The sequence below is a fragment of the Ovis canadensis genome, chromosome X (genome assembly GCF_042477335.2).
Source record: "Ovis canadensis isolate MfBH-ARS-UI-01 breed Bighorn chromosome X, ARS-UI_OviCan_v2, whole genome shotgun sequence".
NCBI lineage: Eukaryota > Metazoa > Chordata > Mammalia > Artiodactyla > Bovidae > Ovis > Ovis canadensis.
The window spans coordinates 118336452-118358726 of NC_091727.1; the positions used below are offsets into that span (position 1 = coordinate 118336452).

General features: G+C 40.6%; 1 protein-coding gene across 2 annotated transcripts in view; it reads right to left on the minus strand.

The window, feature by feature from the left end:
• Positions 1-22275, minus strand: part of LOC138931197 (dedicator of cytokinesis protein 11) — a 213172-nt gene that overhangs the window by 139674 nt on the left and 51223 nt on the right. For both annotated transcript variants that reach the window (XM_070292122.1, XM_070292121.1), the window contains exons 2-7: positions 19649-19765; positions 19483-19572; positions 18747-18829; positions 17521-17590; positions 16332-16427; positions 2116-2250 (exon numbers count right to left, since the gene is read on the minus strand). In XM_070292122.1, the coding sequence (XP_070148223.1) occupies positions 2116-2250; positions 16332-16427; positions 17521-17590; positions 18747-18829; positions 19483-19572; positions 19649-19765 (591 nt within the window). The remainder of the gene's footprint in view (positions 1-2115; positions 2251-16331; positions 16428-17520; positions 17591-18746; positions 18830-19482; positions 19573-19648; positions 19766-22275) is intronic.

The following is a 22275-nucleotide window of genomic DNA, read 5'->3' on the forward strand; positions in this document are numbered from 1 at the left end:
CACGAAAGTCGGACACGACTTAGCAACCAAACCACCACCAGTACTGAACACGGAAGTATAAGCACAAAGTTGACATAAAATACTACATGTTGAGTGGGTATTATCATTTAAGGCCTTCTGACATCCTTCACATTTAAATAATCAAACTAACTCGACAAAAATAAGCCAGTGTTTTACTATTTCCACCCTGCTGGAAGTTTTCCTGGCATATTTATAGATTTCCAAAAGTAACCCTTAAAAACAAGCTCAAAAGTGACCTGAAATAAATCTGGTAGCTGCTTTATATCACATCATAAAATACAATATCGCTATCTAATTCATTTTCATCACAGTATGAAAGAAGCATAAAAGAAGACTGTAGTTGGTTCATATTAAAATGTGGTTCTCAATAAAAATGATGGAAATGGCCTACTCTGAATCCTAGCACACAAGAAAAGAAAAGCCTGTTCCTTTCATCAAGCATGATGACACCTACTTTTACATTACCGCATTCTCTGTCATGACAAAAGAAATGACACCCTGTCCCCCGCTCCCAAACCTCAGCATTAATTTCAAGGAAGGCTCATGAATCAATAATTTTCCACTGCATGGTCATTATTCAAGAAGGATGCAAGAAAGTCCCTCCTTCTCATCTTCAAAGTATAGTAAAGAACGATTAAACTGCTGTAGCAAGTCCTAAAGATTTATATATTTGAAAATATTTGGGAGGAGGAAATCATAAATAGAGGAGAAATCAGAGCCTGGGAGCCCCAGTAAAGGAAGGTCAAACTGTACTAGAGCTAATTGAGAAAATCTGGGAATTGTATGTGCCTTCTTCTTTCCAGTAAGATAAGAAAGCTGTCACACATATATATTGGGTTGGCCAAAAAGTTCGTTCCGTTTTCTGTAATGTTACAGGAAAAAAAAACCAAATGAACTTTTTGCCAATTCAATATATAAAAGAGGGTAACTTCTATTCACATAGATCATTGTATATTATATTTTAAAGTGTTTTTTCATTTGCTTCTCATGACAATCTCACTTAATAAAGTGAGGAGATATTATTAATCACACATTACACTTCTGTAAACTAAGATTCAGGTAGGTTGGGGGTGTTGAACCGATATCTTCTGCCTCCCAATCAACGCAGTGCCCCTTCTAGTTGACCAGGCCAGGCTGGCTCTGTAGTCTTGGCTCCTGTTGCTTGGTCAATCAACTTCCTACTTAATCATCTCTCTGTCCTCTACTCCCCACCCTGTCCATACGAACCCTAACATCCATGCCCCCTCAGTGACTCAAATCAGCAAACATGTATTAAGCCCCTACTGTATATACAACTTTCCTAATTATTATAAGGGGCTTGGGCATGAATATGACATGGCCTCTATAATGGAAAAAGGAATGGGAGGAATTCAGCACAGTGGTAGCACACGGGAGCTGGAGCATAGTTCCACTTAGTGGGAGTGAGTGTGAGGAAGAAAACAAAAAATGTTTCACGGTACAAGGCCCATTTGAGCCAAGTCTTAACAGATAAGGTTCAAACAGGAAGTTTGTGCTGGGCAGAGGAACAAATATAAGAAAGGCACGTGTGTGTGACACTCTGTGGAGTGCTTAGCCTGGAGTGATGAGAGCACAGAATGTATGAGGGGTATGCGGGGGGTGGGGGTGGGGGTTGGTAGGAAAAGTCAAATCACTGTGGGCCTGCAATGCCCTGGTAGGATCTTTAGAGCTCACTATGCAAGACAGTAAATCAAGAGCCAAAAGGTTTTGAATAGACGAGTGGAGGACCCCATCTATATCTCAGGAAGATGGAGTGGAGCACGACAACACATCAGAAGGCAGAAGAGAAGACTCTAGGCAAGAGAGGATAAAAGAGAGAACAGGAGGAAGACAGTGAGAATGGAAAGAAGGTGAGGGATTCAAGAGGCACTTTGGAGCAGACTCCAGAGGACTGGGAAAGTACTTGCATGGCAGCACAGAGGGAGAGTGGGATTCTGAAGAGGATTCTGAGTGTCTAGCATGCACGTTTTGATGGGTGGAGAGGCAATTCATCAAGGCAGAAAAATACTGAGGTTCTTAATAGATCAACAACTCTCTTCCAGAAAGAGAAAGAAATATTACCTCCATGAGTCCTACCTGAACAACATCGATGCAAGCATCCAAGTAGATGCAACCTTTAGATTCTTTTGAATTTTTCTCATCTTTATAGGAATTGAGAATATACGAACCATCAGGAAGCTGAGTTAAGTAAAAATACCGTCTCTTGAACACCTATGGGGGAAAAGCCAACAATGACACATTTGTTACATATACACGGCATCTGACCAAAACACCTTGATGGGTTTGCCACAGACATTATATCTGGATAATTTGCTGACAACTTGGAGAAGTCATTAGCAATCAACATGATCTTCACTTTCTTAAGATGGAGAGCTTGAAGTCAAGTGGTTTAACTCTCAGCCAAATATCTGGAGAAATTTTAACTCTTTATAGTTTATAAAGCATTTATGTATATGAGTCACTATCCATTTCACTACAGCATCCTTTCCTGTTTAATTGCAAACCGTAACTGGATTCTTATTATTTCATTCACATCACTACAAATCTAAGTTGTGTGTGTATATATATACATACACACACTTATATATACATTATATCTATAGGTAATACACACACACACATACACACACAGACACACCCTGTATCATGTACTTATATCTCACCTGCAGACCTTACTGCACTCACTTATGCTGCTCCAGGGTCCCTATTCTTGAGAGTCCAGCTTAGAAAGTACTCATAGGGAAACACTGAGCATCACCACTTGCTACAGGTTGCTGCTGAAAGCCCTGTAGGCTGAGAGCTGCGTTAAAAGGCCCAATGGGATTAGGCCATCCACTTGAAATTAGGGATTAACAGTTAAGGAGTACCCTTGCTACAACTCACGGTGAAATCCTCAGGAATTGGAGAAGAGCTGGAAGACAGCCTGATGCATTTATTCTGTCCCTCTGCATGTGTGCATGCTCAGTCGCTTCAGTTGTGTCCAACTCTTTGTGACCTTCTGGACTGTAGCTCACTAGGCTCCTCTGTCCATGGGATTTCTCCAGGCAAGAATACTGGAGTGGGTTGCTGTGCTTCCTCCAGGGGATCTTCCCGAACCAGGGATCAAACCCACATCTCTTACATCTGCTGCATTGGCAGGAAGGTTCTTTACCACTAGCACCACCTGGGAAGCCCCTCTGGGCTTCCTTGGTAGCTCAGTTGGCTAAGAATCTACCTGCAGTGCAGGGGACCCCAGTTTGATTACTGGGTCAGTAAGACCACTCCAGTCTTCTTGGGCTTCGCTGGTGGCTCAGTTGGTAAACATCTGCCTGCAATGCTGGAGAACTGGGTTCGATCCCTGGGTTGGGAAGATCCCCTAGAGGAGGGCATGGCAATCCACTCCAGTGTTCTTGCCTGGAGAATCCCGATGGACAGAGGAGCCTGGTGGTCTGCAGTCCATGGGGTCACAAAGACCCAGACGCTGCTCCTCTATTCTCCCTTAAAAAGAGTCTTGGACCTGCTGAAGGAGGTGGGAAAGGGGGATTCAGAGCTCTCTGTTTCAAAGTCTGTGGCAGAAGCCACGACTGCAAGATATGTCTAGCATTTGTTATAGTAAAATTCCCCAGGACAAGAGATCTAAAATGATTTCAGGGTGGGAATGGGGAGACAGACTAGGGAATAGCCTCTTGATGATCCTATTGAAGAAATGCATTCCTAGGCATCTTGTCTTACAGAAGTCAGTTTTCAGATTTAAGCCTGCTGTTTTCAATAACCCATATGACTATTCAGTATGATTTCTGACTATTTTAAGAACTTTAATTAAGGAAAGAGTAGTATTTGGCAAGATTATTCTTGAAAACTACTTAACTTCTGGCAAAGTATCCAAAATATCAACAATTTATTTCTCTATGGCATGAGTAGACAAAATATAAAAATACGTTAAAGGGTATTTCCTTTAAGGAAAACCAGTAAAAAAGAAATGATATGCTTGTAGTTATTTTTGACTTGTTCAAATACCATTGATTTCAGAATGAATGACAAAAATATACCAGTATGAGGAACACCCTAACAGGTTAGACTGGTAAATGCTCATAGCATCTATTTCAGAGAGGGACTGTGTGGGCTATATGGAATCAGTAGAAAGAAGTTCAAGCAGAAAAATACCAGTTTGGATGCCAATCAAGTAAATATTATTGCATTACAAAGGTATAGAAAGTATGTGTGTGTCTCTGTGTGATCTCATTTTACCTACATTTAGGTTTACTGCAACTATAACTGAAGAAATCTAGATCCATATACAAGGAAAAAGTTAATCATAAAGGTCATTATATATGTGTGTGTACATATATTGCTTATTTTTATGACAATGGTTCATATCTGTTATTAAATTGATGGAACCAGAATACCTAAAATGACACAATGAGCTAATTTCAAATGAACAGAATTATATCACTTCTTAAAAGTTATCATAAAAACTATGTATGATAAAAATAAAAATACACATCTGTTGTCTCTTTCCCTGTCTTGCATACAGAGACACAGATGTGTATAACGGACTTTTGGACTCAGAGGGAGAGGGAGAGGGTGGGATGATTTGGGAGAATGACATTCTAACATGTATACTATCATGTGAATTGAATCGCCAGTCTATGTCTGACGCAGGATGCAGCATGCTTGGGGCTGGTGCATGGGGATGACCCAGAAAGATGTTATGGGGAGGGAGGTGGGAGGGGGGTTCATGTTTGAGAATGCATGTAAGAATTAAAGATTTTAAAATTTAAAAAATAAAAAAAAAATAAATAAATAAAAATTTAAAAAAAAAAGAAAGAAAGCTGTGGTACATATACACAATGGAGTATTACTCAGCCGTTAAAAAGAATTCATTTGAATCAGTTCTGATGAGATGGATGAAACTGGAGCCGATTATACAGAGTGAAGTAAGCCAGAAAGAAAAACACCAATACAGTATACTAACACATATATATGGAATTTAGGAAGATGGCAATGACGACCCTGTATGCAGGACAGGGAAAGAGACACAGATGTGTATAACGGACTTTTGGACTCAGAGGGAGAGGGAGAGGGTGGGATGATTTGGGAGAATGACATTCTAACATGTATACTATCATGTGAATTGAATCGCCAGTCTATGTCTGACGCAGGATGCAGCATGCTTGGGGCTGGTGCATGGGGATGACCCAGAGAGATGTTTTGGGGAGGGAGGTGGGAGGGGGGTTCATGTTTGGGAATGCATGTAAGAATTAAAGATTTTAAAATTTTAAAAAAAAGAAAAAAATAAAAAAAAATAAAGGTGAATGGAGGAAAGCAAAAAAAAAAAAAAAAAAGAATTCTCCAGTGCCACAATTCAAAAGAAAAAAAAAATAAAAAAAAATAAAAATAAAAATAAATTTTCCAGGCAAACCTTAACATAAAAAATTATAACCAGATTAGAATCAGAACCATGATCAATTTTAAAACTCAAGGTTCATAGACTCAGTGGTCTACAGAATCCACTGGCAGAGTCCTTAACCAGCACCAGAGGAAATAAAGATACAGAGCAAATCAGTTGTGGCACAGAGTCAAATTACAGCCTGCAAAATTTTTTCATGTACAGCTGCCTCACCAAGCAAAGATGCTTCATGGCAGCAGGCACTTCCACTACTAGCAAGGCACGACCGTTGCAATAGAGATGGAAAGGGATCTGAAATTATAGTCAATCACTTCCTGTAACACTGAAGTTATGTCTAAATGTGACACTGAGGTAGGAATGTAGCTTGTAGATCTGGGAAGAGAGCAGATGCCTGGAATCACAGGTCTTGAGTCTCACCCAGCACTCCTGCTTCCCAGCAGTGCAACTGTCCTCACGACTTGCCTTCTCTCCATTTCCTCAGTTGTAAAGTGATGGGATCAGACTACATGATCTGTAATCTCCTTTTTTTTCATTATCTACATATAACTTTATTGGAAATGAACAAATAACACACCTGCCTTCCCAGCTGGAGGCTACAATCCCCAAGTGATTTCCTACACAGGCTTAAAGCATACAGTCTGCACAGCAAGGAAGTTTCTTAAAGTCATTTCTATAGACATGAGACTGTCCCCACAACAGATTCATAAGATCTCTAAGATTTCTTCTCATTCAAATATTTTATGATATATGTTGGGTTTCAACTTCTGGAAAGCTTTTAAGATACTTTTCAAAGAAGAAAGGAATATCTTAAATCTCTCAGTTCAGTTCAGTCACACAGTCATGTCCAACTCTGTGACCCCATGGACTGCAGCATGCCAGGCTTCCCTGTCCACCACCAACTCCCGGAGCTTGCTCAAACTCATTTCCTTTGATTCAGTGATACCATCCAACCATCTCATCCTCTGTCGTCCCCTTCTCCTCCAGCCTTCAATCTTGCCCAGCATCAGGGTCTTTACCAATGAGTCAGTTCTCTGCATCAGGTGGCCAAAGTATTGGAGCTTTAGCTTTGGCATCAGTCCTTCCAATGAATATTCAGGACTGATTTCCTTTAGGATTGACTGGTTTGATCTCTTGCAGTCCAAGGGACTCTCAAGAGTCTTCTCCAACACCACAGTTCAAAAGCATCAGTTCTTTAGCACTCAGCTTTCTTTATGGTCCAACTCTCATATCCATACATGACTATTGGAAAAAGCATATCTCTGACTAGACAGACCTTTGCAAGCAAAGTAACGTCTCTGCTTTTTAATGTGCTGTCTAGGTATGTAATAGCTTTTCTACCAAGGAGCAAGCGTCTTTTAATTTCATGACTGCAGTCACCATCTGCAGTGATTTTGGAGCCCAAGAAAATAGTCTATCACTGTTTCCATTGTTTCTCCATCTATTTGCCATGAAGTGATGGGACCAGATGACACAATCTTCATTTTTTGAATGTTGAGTTTTAAGCCAGCTTTTTCACTCTCCTCTTTCATTTTCATCAAGAGGCTCTTCAGTTCCTCTTCGCTTTCTGCCATTAGGGTGGTATCATTTGCATATCTGAGGTTATTGATATTTCTCCCAGCAATCTTGATCCCAGCTTGTGCTTCATCCAGCCTGGCATTTCGCATGATGTACTATGCAAATAAGTTAAATCTCTCATATGGAATCAAAAGGGAAATCAGAAACATGACTTTATAAATTTATATAAATGTGGGGTTCCCCAGGTGGTGCTAATGGTAAAGAATCCACCTGCCAATGCAGGAGACATAAAAGACTTGGTTCGATCTCTCGGTCAGGAAGATCCCCTGGAGGAGGTAATGGAAAACCACTCCAGTATTCATGCTGGGAGAATCCCATGGACAGAGGAGCCTGGCAGGCTATAGTCTACTGGGTTGCAAAGAGTTGGACATGACTGAGCATCTGAGCACAAAATATACTTACTTATTTGGCTGTGCCAGGTCTTGGTTGCTGCATACAGGATCTTTAGTTAATGGCATATGAACTCTTAGGTGCAGCATATGAGATCTAGTTCCCTGACCAGGGACTGAACCCAGACCCCCTGCATTGGGAAAGCAGAGTCTTAGCCACTGGATCAACAGGGAAGTCCCAGAAACATGACATTTTTTAATGTTGCTATTTAGGGTACAGGTCTACCTTGTTATTTTTTTCCATTTTGAAAAGAAGACAGCTGTTAAAATAATGACTATATAGAACAGTGGTAATTACTCTACATCATACCTTTCATCTGATGGCCTCAAGTTCTTTGTAACCAGGAGCTAATTTTTTAAATGTCACTTGGGGATTAGCATCTTTATCCATGTTACCTAACAGCAAACTAAGAGACTAAGAGCTCACTCAAAGTTCACACGGGCAAGGTGATGGCAGAACTAGGATCACAATCACAGGACAATGACAAAGAATCCTGCCCAAACCTTCCAATAGCTTCCCACTGAGATTAGAATAAGACCTGAAATCCTCCCCATAGCCTGGGATTATGTGCATGCTCTGGCCTTGCGTTACCTCATGGACTTTATTTCTAATTATTCAGCTACACTGGCTTACCTGCTGTTTCTCAAACAAAAAAGCGTCCTTTGGACCTTTACGCTTTATGTCCCCTTGGCCTGAATTCTCTTCCCCCACATATCCACAGCTTCTTTCAGGTCTTTGCTTGACTCTTATCTCCTCTGAAAGGCTTTCTGTGACTACCTGCCCTCGTGGCAGCATCTTATTTTATCTTTTTCATAGAATCATCACTATTCAAATATGTCTTATTCATCTATGTATCTATTTGCTGTCTCTTTTAAAATGATTAAGGTCCACATCTCATCCACTGCTATAGCCCTAGTACCTGCGACAGTGCCTGGAACACAATAAAATTTTGCAAAATGAATGAGGAATGAATGAATAATTCATTCACCAGTGCAGATTCTCCAGTAGTTTCATACAATAGAAGGGTGTTTCTCTGTAATGCCCATATTCTTCTTCCTCTTCCCCTATTTTATTATGTTTCCTAGATGGTGAACACAGCTGAAAATTCCCCACTTTACTCAGTGAGAAGCATGAATCCTGACCAGTGGCTCACCCAGACCACCCAGAAGAACAAAACAGAGTTAGCCAAAGAAGATCATTCTCTGGCATCAGGTTCTGCCAAGTATCTTGAAGGCCCTGAGCTGTTCGGAGAACAACCTTTTGAACATTTACCCCACACGACCCTTTCTGGAGCAGGAACAAAGGGCTTCTGTCACTTGGGTCAATTCAATGATGGAAGGCAGGGAGGTTTGAGCACCTAGTATTCTCAAATTCGGAGAGCCTTTTATCATTTTATGTAACAAATCTCAAGGGTGTTTAACCTATGTGTGTTCCCTAGAGGATAATTATGTACTGTTAAACTCAATGAACCAGGAGCTCTGAGAAAGGATGGTCTGAAGGCTTTGTTAAAGTTAGGTGGGCCAGGAGCAATGTAAAAATCAGGAGGGGGAAATTTACCTGACTCATCTCTCAGAATAGGAAAGAAGAGGCAGCGAGGAAAAGAAGAAAGCAGGAGAATAGGAGACACACTGGGTCTGAGAACTGTTCAAAGCAGAGGAAAGAAATAATGGGGAAGAAAATCCCATAACTTATCAGAAAATTGAGTTGCTGTTAATTACACCAGAATGTTGGGAACATCATCCTGCTAAAGCACCCCTACCCATAGGTTGGCAACCTAATATATCACTTATGACTCTCTACCATATTATTTTACAGTCCTATCAGGTTTTAATATACTATATAGGTCTACCCTCTGGACAACTGGTTAAAAACCAAATAGCTTTACTTACATAATTCTATCATATCTGGGCCCTGGAAAATTTTTTAACTATTTAGTTTGAAAGTGAAGTTCCTCAGTCGTGTCCGACTCTTTGCGACCCGTGGACTGTAGCCCACCAAGCTCCTCCGTCCATGGGATTCTCCAGGCAAGAATACTGGAGTGGGTTGCCATTTCCTTCTCCAGTTTGAAACAAAGTCTAAAAAGAAGGGTCTACAATCCACCCTTCTCATTAGAGACAAATTAATTTATTATCTTTCTTGGGGCATGTCATGGCCCTGCTCAAATTTCCAATGACCCCCAGTCACCCACATAGGTAGTAAAGCTCCCATGCCTGATTTGACATTCAAGGCACTCCCACAGCCCTATTAATAATATAAAATAATACCAATCTGTAACATCTGTGGAGTGCCTACTACATTACAGTTCTGACTAAGTGCTTCTCTCATATCAGTGAAATCCTCATAATGACCTTGTGTGGTAATTACTATTACCATATCCATGCTGCAGCAGAGAAACTGAGGCCCAAGGAGAGAGCGAAGGACCAAATCAACTCTATTTCCCTTGACTACCCAACTTCACCTAATATACTTGCCCTGTACACACTGCCTGCCATGCTCACCTCCTTTCTGATTCCCTTCCTTGACATCCCCACCCCCTTCAAGAAGCCTTCTCTGGGACTTTCCTGGTGGTCCAGTGGCTAAGACTCTGAGCTTCCAATGCAGGGGGCCTGGGTTTGATCCCTGGTCAGAGACCTAGATCCCACATGCCACACCTAAGAAGAGTTCACCTAAGAGCCACAACCAAATATCCTGCAGGTCACAATAAAGATCGAAGATCCTGTATGCCACAACTAAGACACAGTGCAGTCAAATAATTATTTAAAAAAGAAAAAAGAAACCCCTAATAAATGGTTTTAAACATTCACCAATGAATGAGAGAAAAGGAAACATTAAAAAAAAAACTAATTAGTGAGAAATCCCTTACCCATTAAAATAAGTGTAATCTGTTTGTCAGCTGTGAGAGACAGACTGGGAGACTTGCACATACAAGGTATTACTGTATCAAAAATAAAAGCTTCCCTCTACCCCTGTTCCAATAAACACAGTGACCTTGGCCTCCCAGCAATTATTTTAATTTCATATGTGCTTTTTAAGGTAAAATCCTCTTTTGATTTGTTGTTCTCCCAGTGCAGAAGGCAAAAAAAAAAAAAAAACCCTCCTGTAACAGTGAAAAAATAAATGAGAACTCTTAGACTCTTGGATATATAACAAATGGCTCTGCTATAACAAATGGCTCTGCTTTGTACAAAAAGGAAGAAAGGGCACCAGAACTGAGTCATACATCAAGCAACTGAACTTGCAACCCTGATAACGTACCCAGACACTTCAGTGTTTAATTGCTAAGAACGGAGAGGAGGGAACTTGAGGAATGTGACCAAACTGAGCCAAGAAGATGCCTAAAGGTGGGTGTCCCAAAGGGTTGGCCAAGAATCTGCAACAGATTTTTTTTTTTTTAATGAAAAACCACAGTCAAGATCAGATTCTTCCTTATTCCATATCATTATATCCCTCAGGAAAAACAGTTCTAAATACCACAGGAAGGTCATGTCCAATATCAAAGCTATCTAGTCCACACTAAATTCCTTCACTGATATGGAGCGATGCTGAAAAAAGCAGATGTCCCTAGCAGCTAGCTACTTGGGAAAGAGAGCACGGACGTTTCCCTGATGACTGGCGTTTCTGCCCAAGGGATCATTTATTGTCTATGCTATCTTTAAACTGTTCTCTAGAACTTTCCCAGGAACTGAAGAGTAGCAGTGGGGTGTGTTCTCATGATCTAGAAGGTACAAATTGAGGAAATTAATCACCTATGACAAGGCTTGTCTTGTTTTAACATGAACACTGAGAAAAAAGCAATTATGAGCTGAGTGAAGTGGTCACTGTGCCCAGACAACCAACAGAGCTTCTGGGAGAGCTACAAGCTGCCAGCATCTGCCTCCATGAAAGGACACACTCAGGCACAGATAACTGTGACTTGGGAAGGGACACATGTCATTAGCAGCTCTCCTGTAGCCTGGGTTCCTCAGGGCTAGTTCTCAGCCAATAACAGGGAAGCTCAGCAAGCACTTCTGGGAAAATGAGAATTGTAGAAAATGGTGCAGACTATATCCCATCTGACCTCACTGGCAGAAAGGTGGATACTGGGGAAAATACAAAGGTTTATTCCCTAAATATGGGGTCTTCCAATCTTTCAATAGGAAGAGCTCAGCTCAGTTTTCACCAGACTTTTTTCGCTAGAGGCCATCCATTGCCCTCAATGTTCTTGCAAAACTGTCTGGCAACTAGCAAGGGAGGCTGAACTTTCTAAAGCAGCTCATGTACAAATTACTTGGGCTACATTATTCATATTGCATTAGAGGTCATGCGCTTGCTTTCTCAAAAGCCCTTATAAAGTAGTAGTCTTCTGATTCTCTTTTATCTACTGGACTTTCTGGAGTCTTTTCTAACCCTCTTTCCTTCATTTTTTTTTCTTTCTACCTTGTCACGTGATTCTATTTCTTCCTTCCTGGCTATTAGATGCCCTTATTTCTGAGAGGCAACATGGCCAGGAAAAAGACTCAGACTTGTTGATAAAAATAGTTTTAACGTGGTTGTGCATAATTTCAAACAATCTAAAGGACTGATTCTGCATAGCTTTTAAAATCCAAAAAATTTTAAGTGAAAAAAGATCTGTAAACTTCACCTCCCTCTGAAAGATACCCAGCTGCCCTGCTTTAATCCCCGTCATCCACAGAAGGCTCCGCCAGCCAGTGTCAAGACACAGCGCATCAAAGACATGCAGATAAAATAGGAGGGCAGACACATGGCTCCTGTAGGCTGTTATTTGCCAATGAGTCATGATTAATACCCAGAGCCTTCTGCTGTAGCTTCCTGGTTAGCCTGCTGTGAATTTGCAGGGGCTGTCAACACGCAAATTTTCTGATAGAAAAGGTTCTTTGGTCTCAACTCTGCGAGTGCTAGCCCGGTGGTGAGCTCATTATTGAAGCCACCAAAGCCTGTCACCAGCATGGGCTAGAGTTCCTAGCAAACAGGGGACTCTGCATGTACCAAAAGTCAAACTACCACCAGGATTGGGAAAATGACTCAACCAACAGCATACCTGAATCGTCTTCCCATTCACTCAGGAGAGGAATTAATATTCTTCACGTCAAAGATTGGCACAGTAGAAGGAAATATATAGAATTTTCCCTTTCAGAGTGTCTCATAAACTCTAGCCCTCCACCTCGGTTCTTCTGACCTCTGCCTGAGCCAATCCAGGCCTGATGTGTATGATCCCTTACCCTATACAGGGCACTTAGGGATATGAGCCTGAGGCCTCCAGTGCATCTCAGTTTATTGGCCTGTACTTCTGCTTTGGCCCTTAGTCCAACTTTGGCCTGACGACTATAAAACTGCTACCCACGCCCCATCCTCCCCCTGCCTGTTTCATACACTCACACGCCCTCTGTTTATGTAGGGAAAAAGAGTACAGTAAACACTACGAGTTTCCACTAATTTCAACGATGCTAAACTAAATAAGAGTTAAAGCACAATTTTTATAGGAAAAAAATATCTTGGTGAAATCCTTCAGATACCTTTAACTGAATCTGGCTGGACCTTCCTCTCATGCCCAGTCTAGCCATGAGAAAATCTGTAAACCCACTACTTATTGCTATGGCTTTAGGAGGTAAAAACCAGAAGAACATAGGTTGTATATTCAGCTCCCAGAAATCCAAAATGGAGACTCAGAATCCATAATAAAGAAGAACTGGGATAAATGAAATCCATAACCAGAGACAATTCCCAAAGCTCATTATGGCCTTTATATTTCAAATTATTCCCCATTCATTTTTTTAAAAAGAACTGTGTAGCACATATGACCAAATTGATTTACTCTTCTTTTCCTTTCTCTGCTTACTGTTTGGTAAAGGTTTTGAAAAGAATAGGTGTTTTTATGTTATGTGAATTACATCTCACTTTTTCAAAAAGAAGAAGAAAGAAGTGGCGAAAATATGAACAGCTGGGGATAAAAAAAAAAAAAAAAAAGGGAGGGGGAAGCAAAGAGCCTAGCTCAGCAGCAGCATAGAAACGATTAGCCGGAAACAAGCAGCAGCTGTCCCCATCAGCCAGGCCACGTGGTCACCAGGTCACCTCAGACCCACGACCCACTTCATGAATTTATGGTCCCTGCCTGGCCTTTGTAAGTAGTGGAGTTTCAAACCTCCGGGGGAGATGACACAAAAGCTGAACAATCAATCTTTGACTGAGTGAATTGCTTTTCTATTTCCATTATAACAAGTTACAATAAATTTAGTGGCTAAAAACAACATAAATGTACTATCTCACAATTCTGAAGGTTAGACATCTGACATGGCTCTCACCAGGCTAAAATTAAGGTAAGAGCAGAGTTCTGCTCCTGTCTGAAGGCTCTAGGGGACAATCCACTTCCTTGCCTTTCCCAAAGCTTCCTGAATCTTTGCCCGAATTTCTCGGCCCTTCCTCCATTTTCAGAGCCAGCAACATAGCATCTCTCTTTGACTCCGCTTCTACCCTTACATCTCTTTCCCTAACTCTCCTCTTTTGCTTTTGTCTTCCAGTTAAAAGGACCCTTATGATTACATTGGATAATCCAGGCTAATCTCCCTACTAGCTGATTAGTGATTTTTTAAACTCCCCTTTGCCATGTAAGGGAATACTTATAGATTCCAGGGATTGGGAATGTAAGTCTTGGCCGGGGGGCGGGGGGAGGTGCGGCGGGGGGGTGCGGGGGGGCTTTATTTTGCCTACCACATCAATCAATCTGTAGTTCATGAATTATGATAAAAAATTTGAAAGCATACACCTTTTACAGACAACTGCATTTACATTTATAATATATAAGCTCCTTAAAAAGTAATATTAGGACTTCCCTAGTGGTCCAGTGGTTGAGACTTCGCCTTCCAATGCATAGGATGCAAATTCTATCCCTGGTCGGGGAACTAAGATCCCACATGCTGCAGAGCAACTAACTCATGCCACAACGAGAGGGCACACATACCATGACTGAGTCCACACTGTAACTAGAGAAGCATGTACGCTGCAGCGAAGAGCCTGCATGCTGCAATGAAGACCCAGCAGAGCCAAAAGAGAAAAAACTACAGAGGAATTTCTTTTTTAAAAAAGTTATATGTAAAACAAATTATAATTTAAAGTCATTATAGGTGAAAGTGTTAGTCACTCAATCATGTCTGACTCTTTGTGACCCCATGGACTGTATGGACTGCAGCCCACCAGGCTCCTCTTTCCATGGAATTCTCCAGGCAAGAATATTGGAGTGGGTTGCCATTTCCTTCTCCAGGGGATCTTCCCAACCCAGGGATGGAACCCGAGTCTCCTGCATTGTAGGCAGATTCTTTACCACCTGAGCCACCAGGGAAGTCCCAAAGTCATTAGACTAACTCACTATTGAAACAAATCCTGTGGTGAATGGTTCTGTAAAGATATTAACTCCCTGATGTCTTCTTTTAGGAATCCAGATTTTCATACGTTTACTTAATGTTGGACTAAAGCTTAAGTATGGGTAAAGCATTTTAATATTTTGAGAAGTTAAAGAAAGAGAGTGGAATCAAAAACCACAGAACCATTTTCTAAGAGATTGCCCAGAATTATCACCTTCACATGGACATTTCTGAACCTGATAACTCTGATAGGAAATATAATAAAGACTTGAATCTCACTCACTCAGCTAGGGAGCACCAACAACATGCTGATTAAGATCACAGGCTCAGGCATCTGCCTACCTAGGTTCTGATCCTACCTCTGAAAACCTAAAGCTATATGACTTTGGGTTAATCACTGAATTTCTTTGTGCCTCACTTTCCACATGTATCAACCAAGAATAATAATTCTCTCTGTATCTTAGGATTGCCATGAGGATTAAGAGATACAGAATATGAAACATTCAGTATGGTGCATGGCAGAGATCAATAAATGGATTTTCTTATCCTCACCACGTGCCAATGCACAGGTTTAGGTGCAAGAGACATATAGGAAGTATTCTACAACTTAGATTCATTATTTTTAGCACTTGAAAATGAAAATGAGAATAGGATATAACCACTAAATGGAAAGCAGCAGGCAAAATATTAAATTAAGATAAAACTTGAGTGTTCTCTTGGTAGACACCCATGGTTTCTGCTTGCAGGTTATGTGGAAGATAGAATGACCTTTTTTACTTAATGGAAGTGTGAATCACCCTCGGCAAACCACATGATGTGATATTGAATATCCGAAAGAACAGTTATATTTGGTATCAGAGAACAATTTGGTTTTCTGCTCAGAATCTTCAAGTAGCTTATTAGTTTTATCTTTGGATTTTAATGGCTCTCCACCACCTCCTGAACAAAAGGCAACTTCATGTCTGAGGCATTCATGGCACAATTTGATCCCTCTCACTGTTTCTAACTTCATCTTGCACAAACCCCATGCATAAAGTTGCTATTCTGGCCAAACTACAAAACTCTAGTTCTGACAGGACTAAGGTAAGCCTTGGTATAGTAGCTAATTTGGTATGTTTTTTAAAATCTAGTTTGGAGGTTTCTGCAGGCCAGGAATACCATCTTAGATATCCATACATTTTCCCTATAGTGATCGGCACATAGAATGAGCAACTAATTAAATTTGTTAAAGAAAGAGAGTACCCTATTATTCTACTCAATTTACATACATCTCCACACAGGAACCTTTGATGCCTTTTTTTGTTTCAAAGCTATTTTCTTCATTCAACTGACAGCCTCCTTATCAAACACCCTGATTCAGAAGATAATAATTACATTTCTTTAAAAAGGTATGCTTCTAAATTTATCTAAGGTTTCAGAGTTCTTCAATTCCATACTTCTGTGAGAATCCTCTCACTAAAGAATTTTTTTTTTTTTGGCTGGGGCTCCTTGCTAAAAAACTTTTAAAAAGAAATAGTTTCCAGAGAGGCTAGTCATGGCACTATCCTTAAAATGATGAAATAATAATAATAACTACTTCCTACCTTCATGGTAACTGTGATGGTGCTATTTACATTGGCTTTATGCAACCAGCCTTGTTTGATCACACCACCCTTCTGAGAGCATAAAGATGATGAATCCTGAAACAGAGGGAAAACCATCAGTGAAACAGCAGCTGGCCCATTATCTAATCAAACAATTGGGGAGCACGAACTAGGCCCTGACCCATTTTGCAAAGCAGAAAGCTCCCTCTCCCTGTACGCCCCACTCCCCCTTGAAGATGCCTGATTAAACTTGAAATTGTTAATAACAGGATGAAAGGCCCTGTGCTGAGAAACGGAATATTGCCTGCCATATCAGTAGACAAAGGATGTCAAAGTCAACAGCAATTGCAGCCACCAAGGATGGTGAGCTGGTGAGCCCTGAGAGAACCCAGGAAGGAAAGAATACCTGCCATCTAGCAGCTACTCCCTGCATTAAGCCCTAAGGAAACTCAGGATACTGGCTCCAGATATCGGAGGTGCATATCAAAGGAATGTTGTCAGTGAGCCATCTTTCCAGATGTAGAAAAGTGCTAAATTCCTTAACTTGGTTTTCTTTAACTAACAATCATCTTTTGATGTTCAGAATTCCTGCCCTTCATCACAAAATTTCTAAATAACCTGGCTCCTCCTCTTGCCTCCACTGAACAGTTCTTTCAGGGTTACTTGAGATGCTGCCGTCCTAAAAATGTCGACTGAATAAAAACATAACTCTCAACTTTTAGATTGTGGATATTTTTTAAGTCCACAGTGCCATGCACACAATAGACACTCAATATTTACTGAATCATATGGGCTGTCTTATGGGAAAGTCTTCTGCATTATGGAAACGGTCAAACTTCACCCAGATGTCTGGGTCCTCTGTTCCAAGAGGGATCTATCAGGCAGGAGAGTCCATATGAATCACCACACCACATGCCCAGTGCAGGAAAAACAACCCCACAAGTGTGTCCCACAGGTGGGAAAATGGCTTTATATACACATCACAGCCCATTTCACTTTATTTTTCCTAAACTCCATTTGGAAATGCAACAGTGTTAATGTAAAAAAAAAAAAAAAAAAAAAACACTCATTAGCTTGAAAGTCTGCTCCAGATCATTCATAAACAATTCTTTCCCTCATCTTTTCTCAGAGAAATCTCTCTCAACACAAGGGACCTTGAAGAAGCCAGTGCAATTGCCCCCATCTTTACCTCATCCTTCTCACAGTCCTCATCAATCTCAAACACATGATTGGGAATCTTTTCTGGTCGCAGAGACTTGCTGAAAATACAAAAGAGTTGTCTTAGACACTGAGCAGAATAGAAAAAAAGAAACCAAATCAAGATGAGTAGACTTCTTTCTTTCACAACCAAGAAAATGCCAAGACATAAGACAGAGGAATTCTTTTCTCCTTTCCAAACTCATATTCTCCCCTCTGGCATGACCTTCTGTAAAAGGACTCCCACATGTGCAACCAACAGCAAAGACATAACTAAGCCCAAATTGCAAGGAATGCACGCCAGAGCTGTCAGTGGTGGTGGGACCTTATCTTTCCCAGGCCAAAAAGCAACCCCATGTCATTCTGGCTCTTCCATCTGTTTGCTATATGATCCTGGACTGACCATCTTAGGACTCAGCTTTAAAGGACATTTTTAAGACTCAGTTTTCGTCTGTGGGAAAGTGCCTTGAAAGCTACCAACGGCTACACCAAGTCTTATTCTCCAAAACATCTCCCATGTGATATCCTGTGAGGTTAATAATCTTATGGATGAAAAGGGGAGGAAAGTGAGCGTTCAAGTGACTGAGTGACTAGGCCAAGGTCACCCAGCTAGGAAGTGGTGATTTGAACCTTGACAGTCTGGCTGTTGGGCCAGAGTGCTCACAGCAGCCTTTCAACGCAAATGAAAGAGATGCACTTAAAAAAATTATCTGCTTATTTGTTGGGCTGCATCAGGTCTTAGTTGCGGCACATGAGCTTAGTTGCCTCACAGCATGTGGGGTCAAAGTTCCCCAACCAGGAATCTAACCCATGTCCCTGGCATTGCAAGGCAGATTCTTAACCACTGGATCACCAGGAAAGTTTCAAGAGATGTACTTTTGTCAAGAGATGTCTGGGGCCATCAAACTGAGTCAAATGTCTTCTAGCTTTTTCACTGACAGCACTAGAAAATGCTCACAACATTATCGAGAAAAAAAGAAGGATGATTTTACGGTCAATATACATGCACCAAAGCCAAGAAGTGAACATGTCCATTTCGGAAAAAATTTCAATAAGCAAAAATATCCAATTACCCAAAACACACTTACCAAACATGCTGGTTGTTTGAGGTTTTGCTTTATTATCTGTTATAATTGAGAAGCTTCACAAGTGGTTTGAAAAAATGTAAAACGTTTAATAACTCGCCTCTTGAAAGTTTCTCTTAAATTCTAAACTTACCATGGCAGCATTCGAAAGTCTCCAGAGAAGTCTTCATACTTGTAGTTCACCACATGCCAATCTGTGCTATAGGTTTTAATACACTGAAAGAAAATAGGAATCTTTAATTTGAAATGTAGGAAGGGTACATGCACACTGTTTTTATGTCTGGTAATAAGCTGACGGGGCTTCCCGGGTGGCTCAGGGGTAAAGAATCTGCCTGCAATACAGGAGACCGGGGTTGGATCCCTGGGTCGGGAAGATCCCCTGGAGGAGGGCATGGCAACCCACTCCAGTATTCTTTCCTGGAGAATCCCATGGACAGAAGAACCTGGTGGGCTACAGTCCATGAGGTAACAAAGAATCGGACATGACTGAAGCGACTAAGCAGCAGCAGCGGCAATAAGCTGACAGACTTTTAAAACTCATCTGGGGAATGCTGGTACTGAGACCTTCCTTTGGGGATTAACTGTGTCTTCCTAAACCAGTTGATGGTAATAAATCCCAATTCACATGTTCTCTTGGACTCTTTGACTTCAAGTCCAAACAGTATTCAAGTTTATAAAAAAAGACTAAGAATACAAGCTACTTGTGAAAGTATTTAAACTGTATCCTCTATGTCACATCAAATAGAGTTGTTATGTAGATCAGTTAAATTCTAGTAATTTTGTTTTCCATTTACACTAAGTATTTTAAATACAGCATTTATTAAATGAATGAATAATGACTTTTCTTCTGTGGCCTCTGAGCCTCTTACCTCCTTGACAAACAAACTCTGGGCCCTCTTCTCACCATCTTCTGGTACAGTGGACTGGACTGTTCGGCGTTGACGACTGATCACGGAGATCTAGAAGACACAGAATATTCTTGCTATACGAACCAGCCTGAAAAATGCAATTTTGAAGAAGTACTAGTGGACTCACAGATATATCTTCCATTGGAAACATAAGCAGGTCTCGGAGCGGGTCACTGTAAATCTGAGTTTTTCTTTGGGCGATAACATTCTCATAGTCCAAGGGCTCAACAACTTTGGTCTTTTCCTTTATAAGAGACAAAAGAAAGTAATACTGTCAAACAGACTGAAGTTCCTTGTCATGTGTCCAAGATACATTATTTCACCAAAGGGATTACTGATAATCAGCACTTAAGGGAGACACTTTTATGAGAGAAACCATCTCTATAATTACACACACACACACACACACACGTCTCTGCTAAAGGCAAGAGTTCAGGAGAGACAGCCCTGTACTCTGCTTGTCCATGTACCCCACAACAATTTATTGAATTTAAGACAAAACAAAAAGTGGCCTGTTTAGAAGCCTGTGAGTTGATAATGAGTATGCACTATTTACTGGGTAACTGAAAGGGAGAGAGTATCAACATTCCTGTGCCCGTTTGGTACCAGGCACGTTGTCCAAAGGATGCCTTAAGTTCTGCCACAGCCGGGGCAGGTAATGGGTCCTGGAGATGCTTGATTCAGTGGACAGGGCATGAAAGGATGAGGTTCCAGGTGGCAAAGTCAGGGGTCCCTGTGGGACTTGCAGGTGACACAGCCATTGACAGTAGAGTCCAGCCCGAGACTAAGGTTGCAAGGAGTAGGGTTAGTGACTCTGAGAAATCCAGGATGTGATTCTTTTAATAAGCGTGGTAACAGCATTTACTAAGCCCTTTCTAGATGCCAGGCACCATGCCAAGTGCTTTCTCTACAGTTTTTCATGTAAGACTCATAATAACCCTATGAAACAGGTTGAATCTTTGTCCCCACTTTACAGATGAGGAAATCCTGGACTCAAATCAGGTTAAGTAACTTGCCCACCTTCAGAGCTGGAATTTAAACCTGCATCTGACTCCAAAGCTCTGTTCTTTCTACTTCATGCAGCCTTCCCTTGCCTGAGAAATACAGAAAGATACAAAAGAACAAGGTACTGAACTTGGAATAGGATCCCATCTCCTACCTTCAACAAATCTAAAAGATGGTAACAAAAACAGTATAGAGATGCCTCAAGAAACTAATAATAGAACTACCATATGATCCAGCAATCCCAATTCTGGATATAATATTTGAAGTGAAAGAAATCATCATCTCAAATCGATAGCTGCACTCCCAAATTCACTGCAACATTATTCACAATAACCAAAACACGGAAGCAACCTAGGTTTCCATCAAGAGAGAAATGGAATTTTTAACAACATAAAATAGATAGATAGATAGATAGACAGACAGAAAGGTTGTTCAGTCACAGAAAAGAGGGAATTCCGCTGCTTGAATAAATCTTGAAGGTATTATGCTAAGTGAAATAAGTCAGACAAATATTATATGGTATCACTTATATGGTAGAATCTAAAAAAAAGTAGAATGGTGGTTGCTAAGGGCAGGGGGATGAGGGAAAATGGGGGAGAAGTTAGTCAAAGGGTACAAACTTTCAGTTATAAGTTAAGTTCTGAGGATCTAATGTACAGCATGGTGACTATATTATATTGTATACTTGAAATTTGCTGACAGTAGATCTTAGACATTCTCACACACACAGAAAAGGTAATCATGTGAGGTGATAGATGTATTAATTAACTTGATTGTGGTAATCACTTCCCAATGATACATATATATGAAATCATCACATTGAAGCTTTTAAATATATACTTTGATTTTTCAATTATATCTCAATAAGTCTGTTGGAAAAAAAAAAGATCTGAACAAAGATATACTTTATTTCAAGTCAAATTTGAATTTATCAACCCATGGGATTAAATCAAGCAGATTATCCCTATCATGATCTATGAGTTGAAACAAAAGAAAAAAAAAAAAAAAACCTCTTAGTTTGTGAACACAGAGATTTTCCTGATAGGAAAATTTGACCCCCTTGTCCCACATCTGCCATGTTTCATGGACCCAATGAAAGAATACCGTGAATGCAGCTTCCAGCCCTAACAATCAGAGTGTGTGATCCATTTCTCAGAGAAAAATGAGAATAAAGTGAATAAAGCCCCATCAAAGAAGGCAAGACTTCGTGAAAATAATTTCAAAGTCTTGCTTTTGGTGCCAACTATCTTCCCATACAGATTGCAAAAACAGTCCTCAAATTTCAATGTTTAACCTGTTGGATTAGCATCTATTAATCTCTCTGCATAATAATTTCATAAGTACCTACTCCAAGCAACTTTGAAAAAGAAAAAAATCCTCCTTCAGCTTTCTAACGTAGTTGTCAAATTAATATGCTACAGGATACAGCAAAATGAACCACTTATTTACACGTGCAGTATATGCACTCTAAAAATGAAACTTGCAGTTCTCCTTGTGTTTTAAAGGCCACATATTCGTCTTACAGAAAAAAAGGTTTCACTTTTCATAGAAAACCGATTCAACTAAGCATTCTGGGTCTTTGGTCCTATTTCTTTATCAGTGGTAGCTCAAATGCAGAAAAAGGTAGAGTGGCTATTCTGAATCCCACAAATCTTCCCCTGAAAGAAGATCTAGGCCTGTGAATCAGGCTTCATCTTTTTAAGAGGAAAAAGAGAAGGACTAAGGGTTCCCAAAAGAGAAGGACTAAGG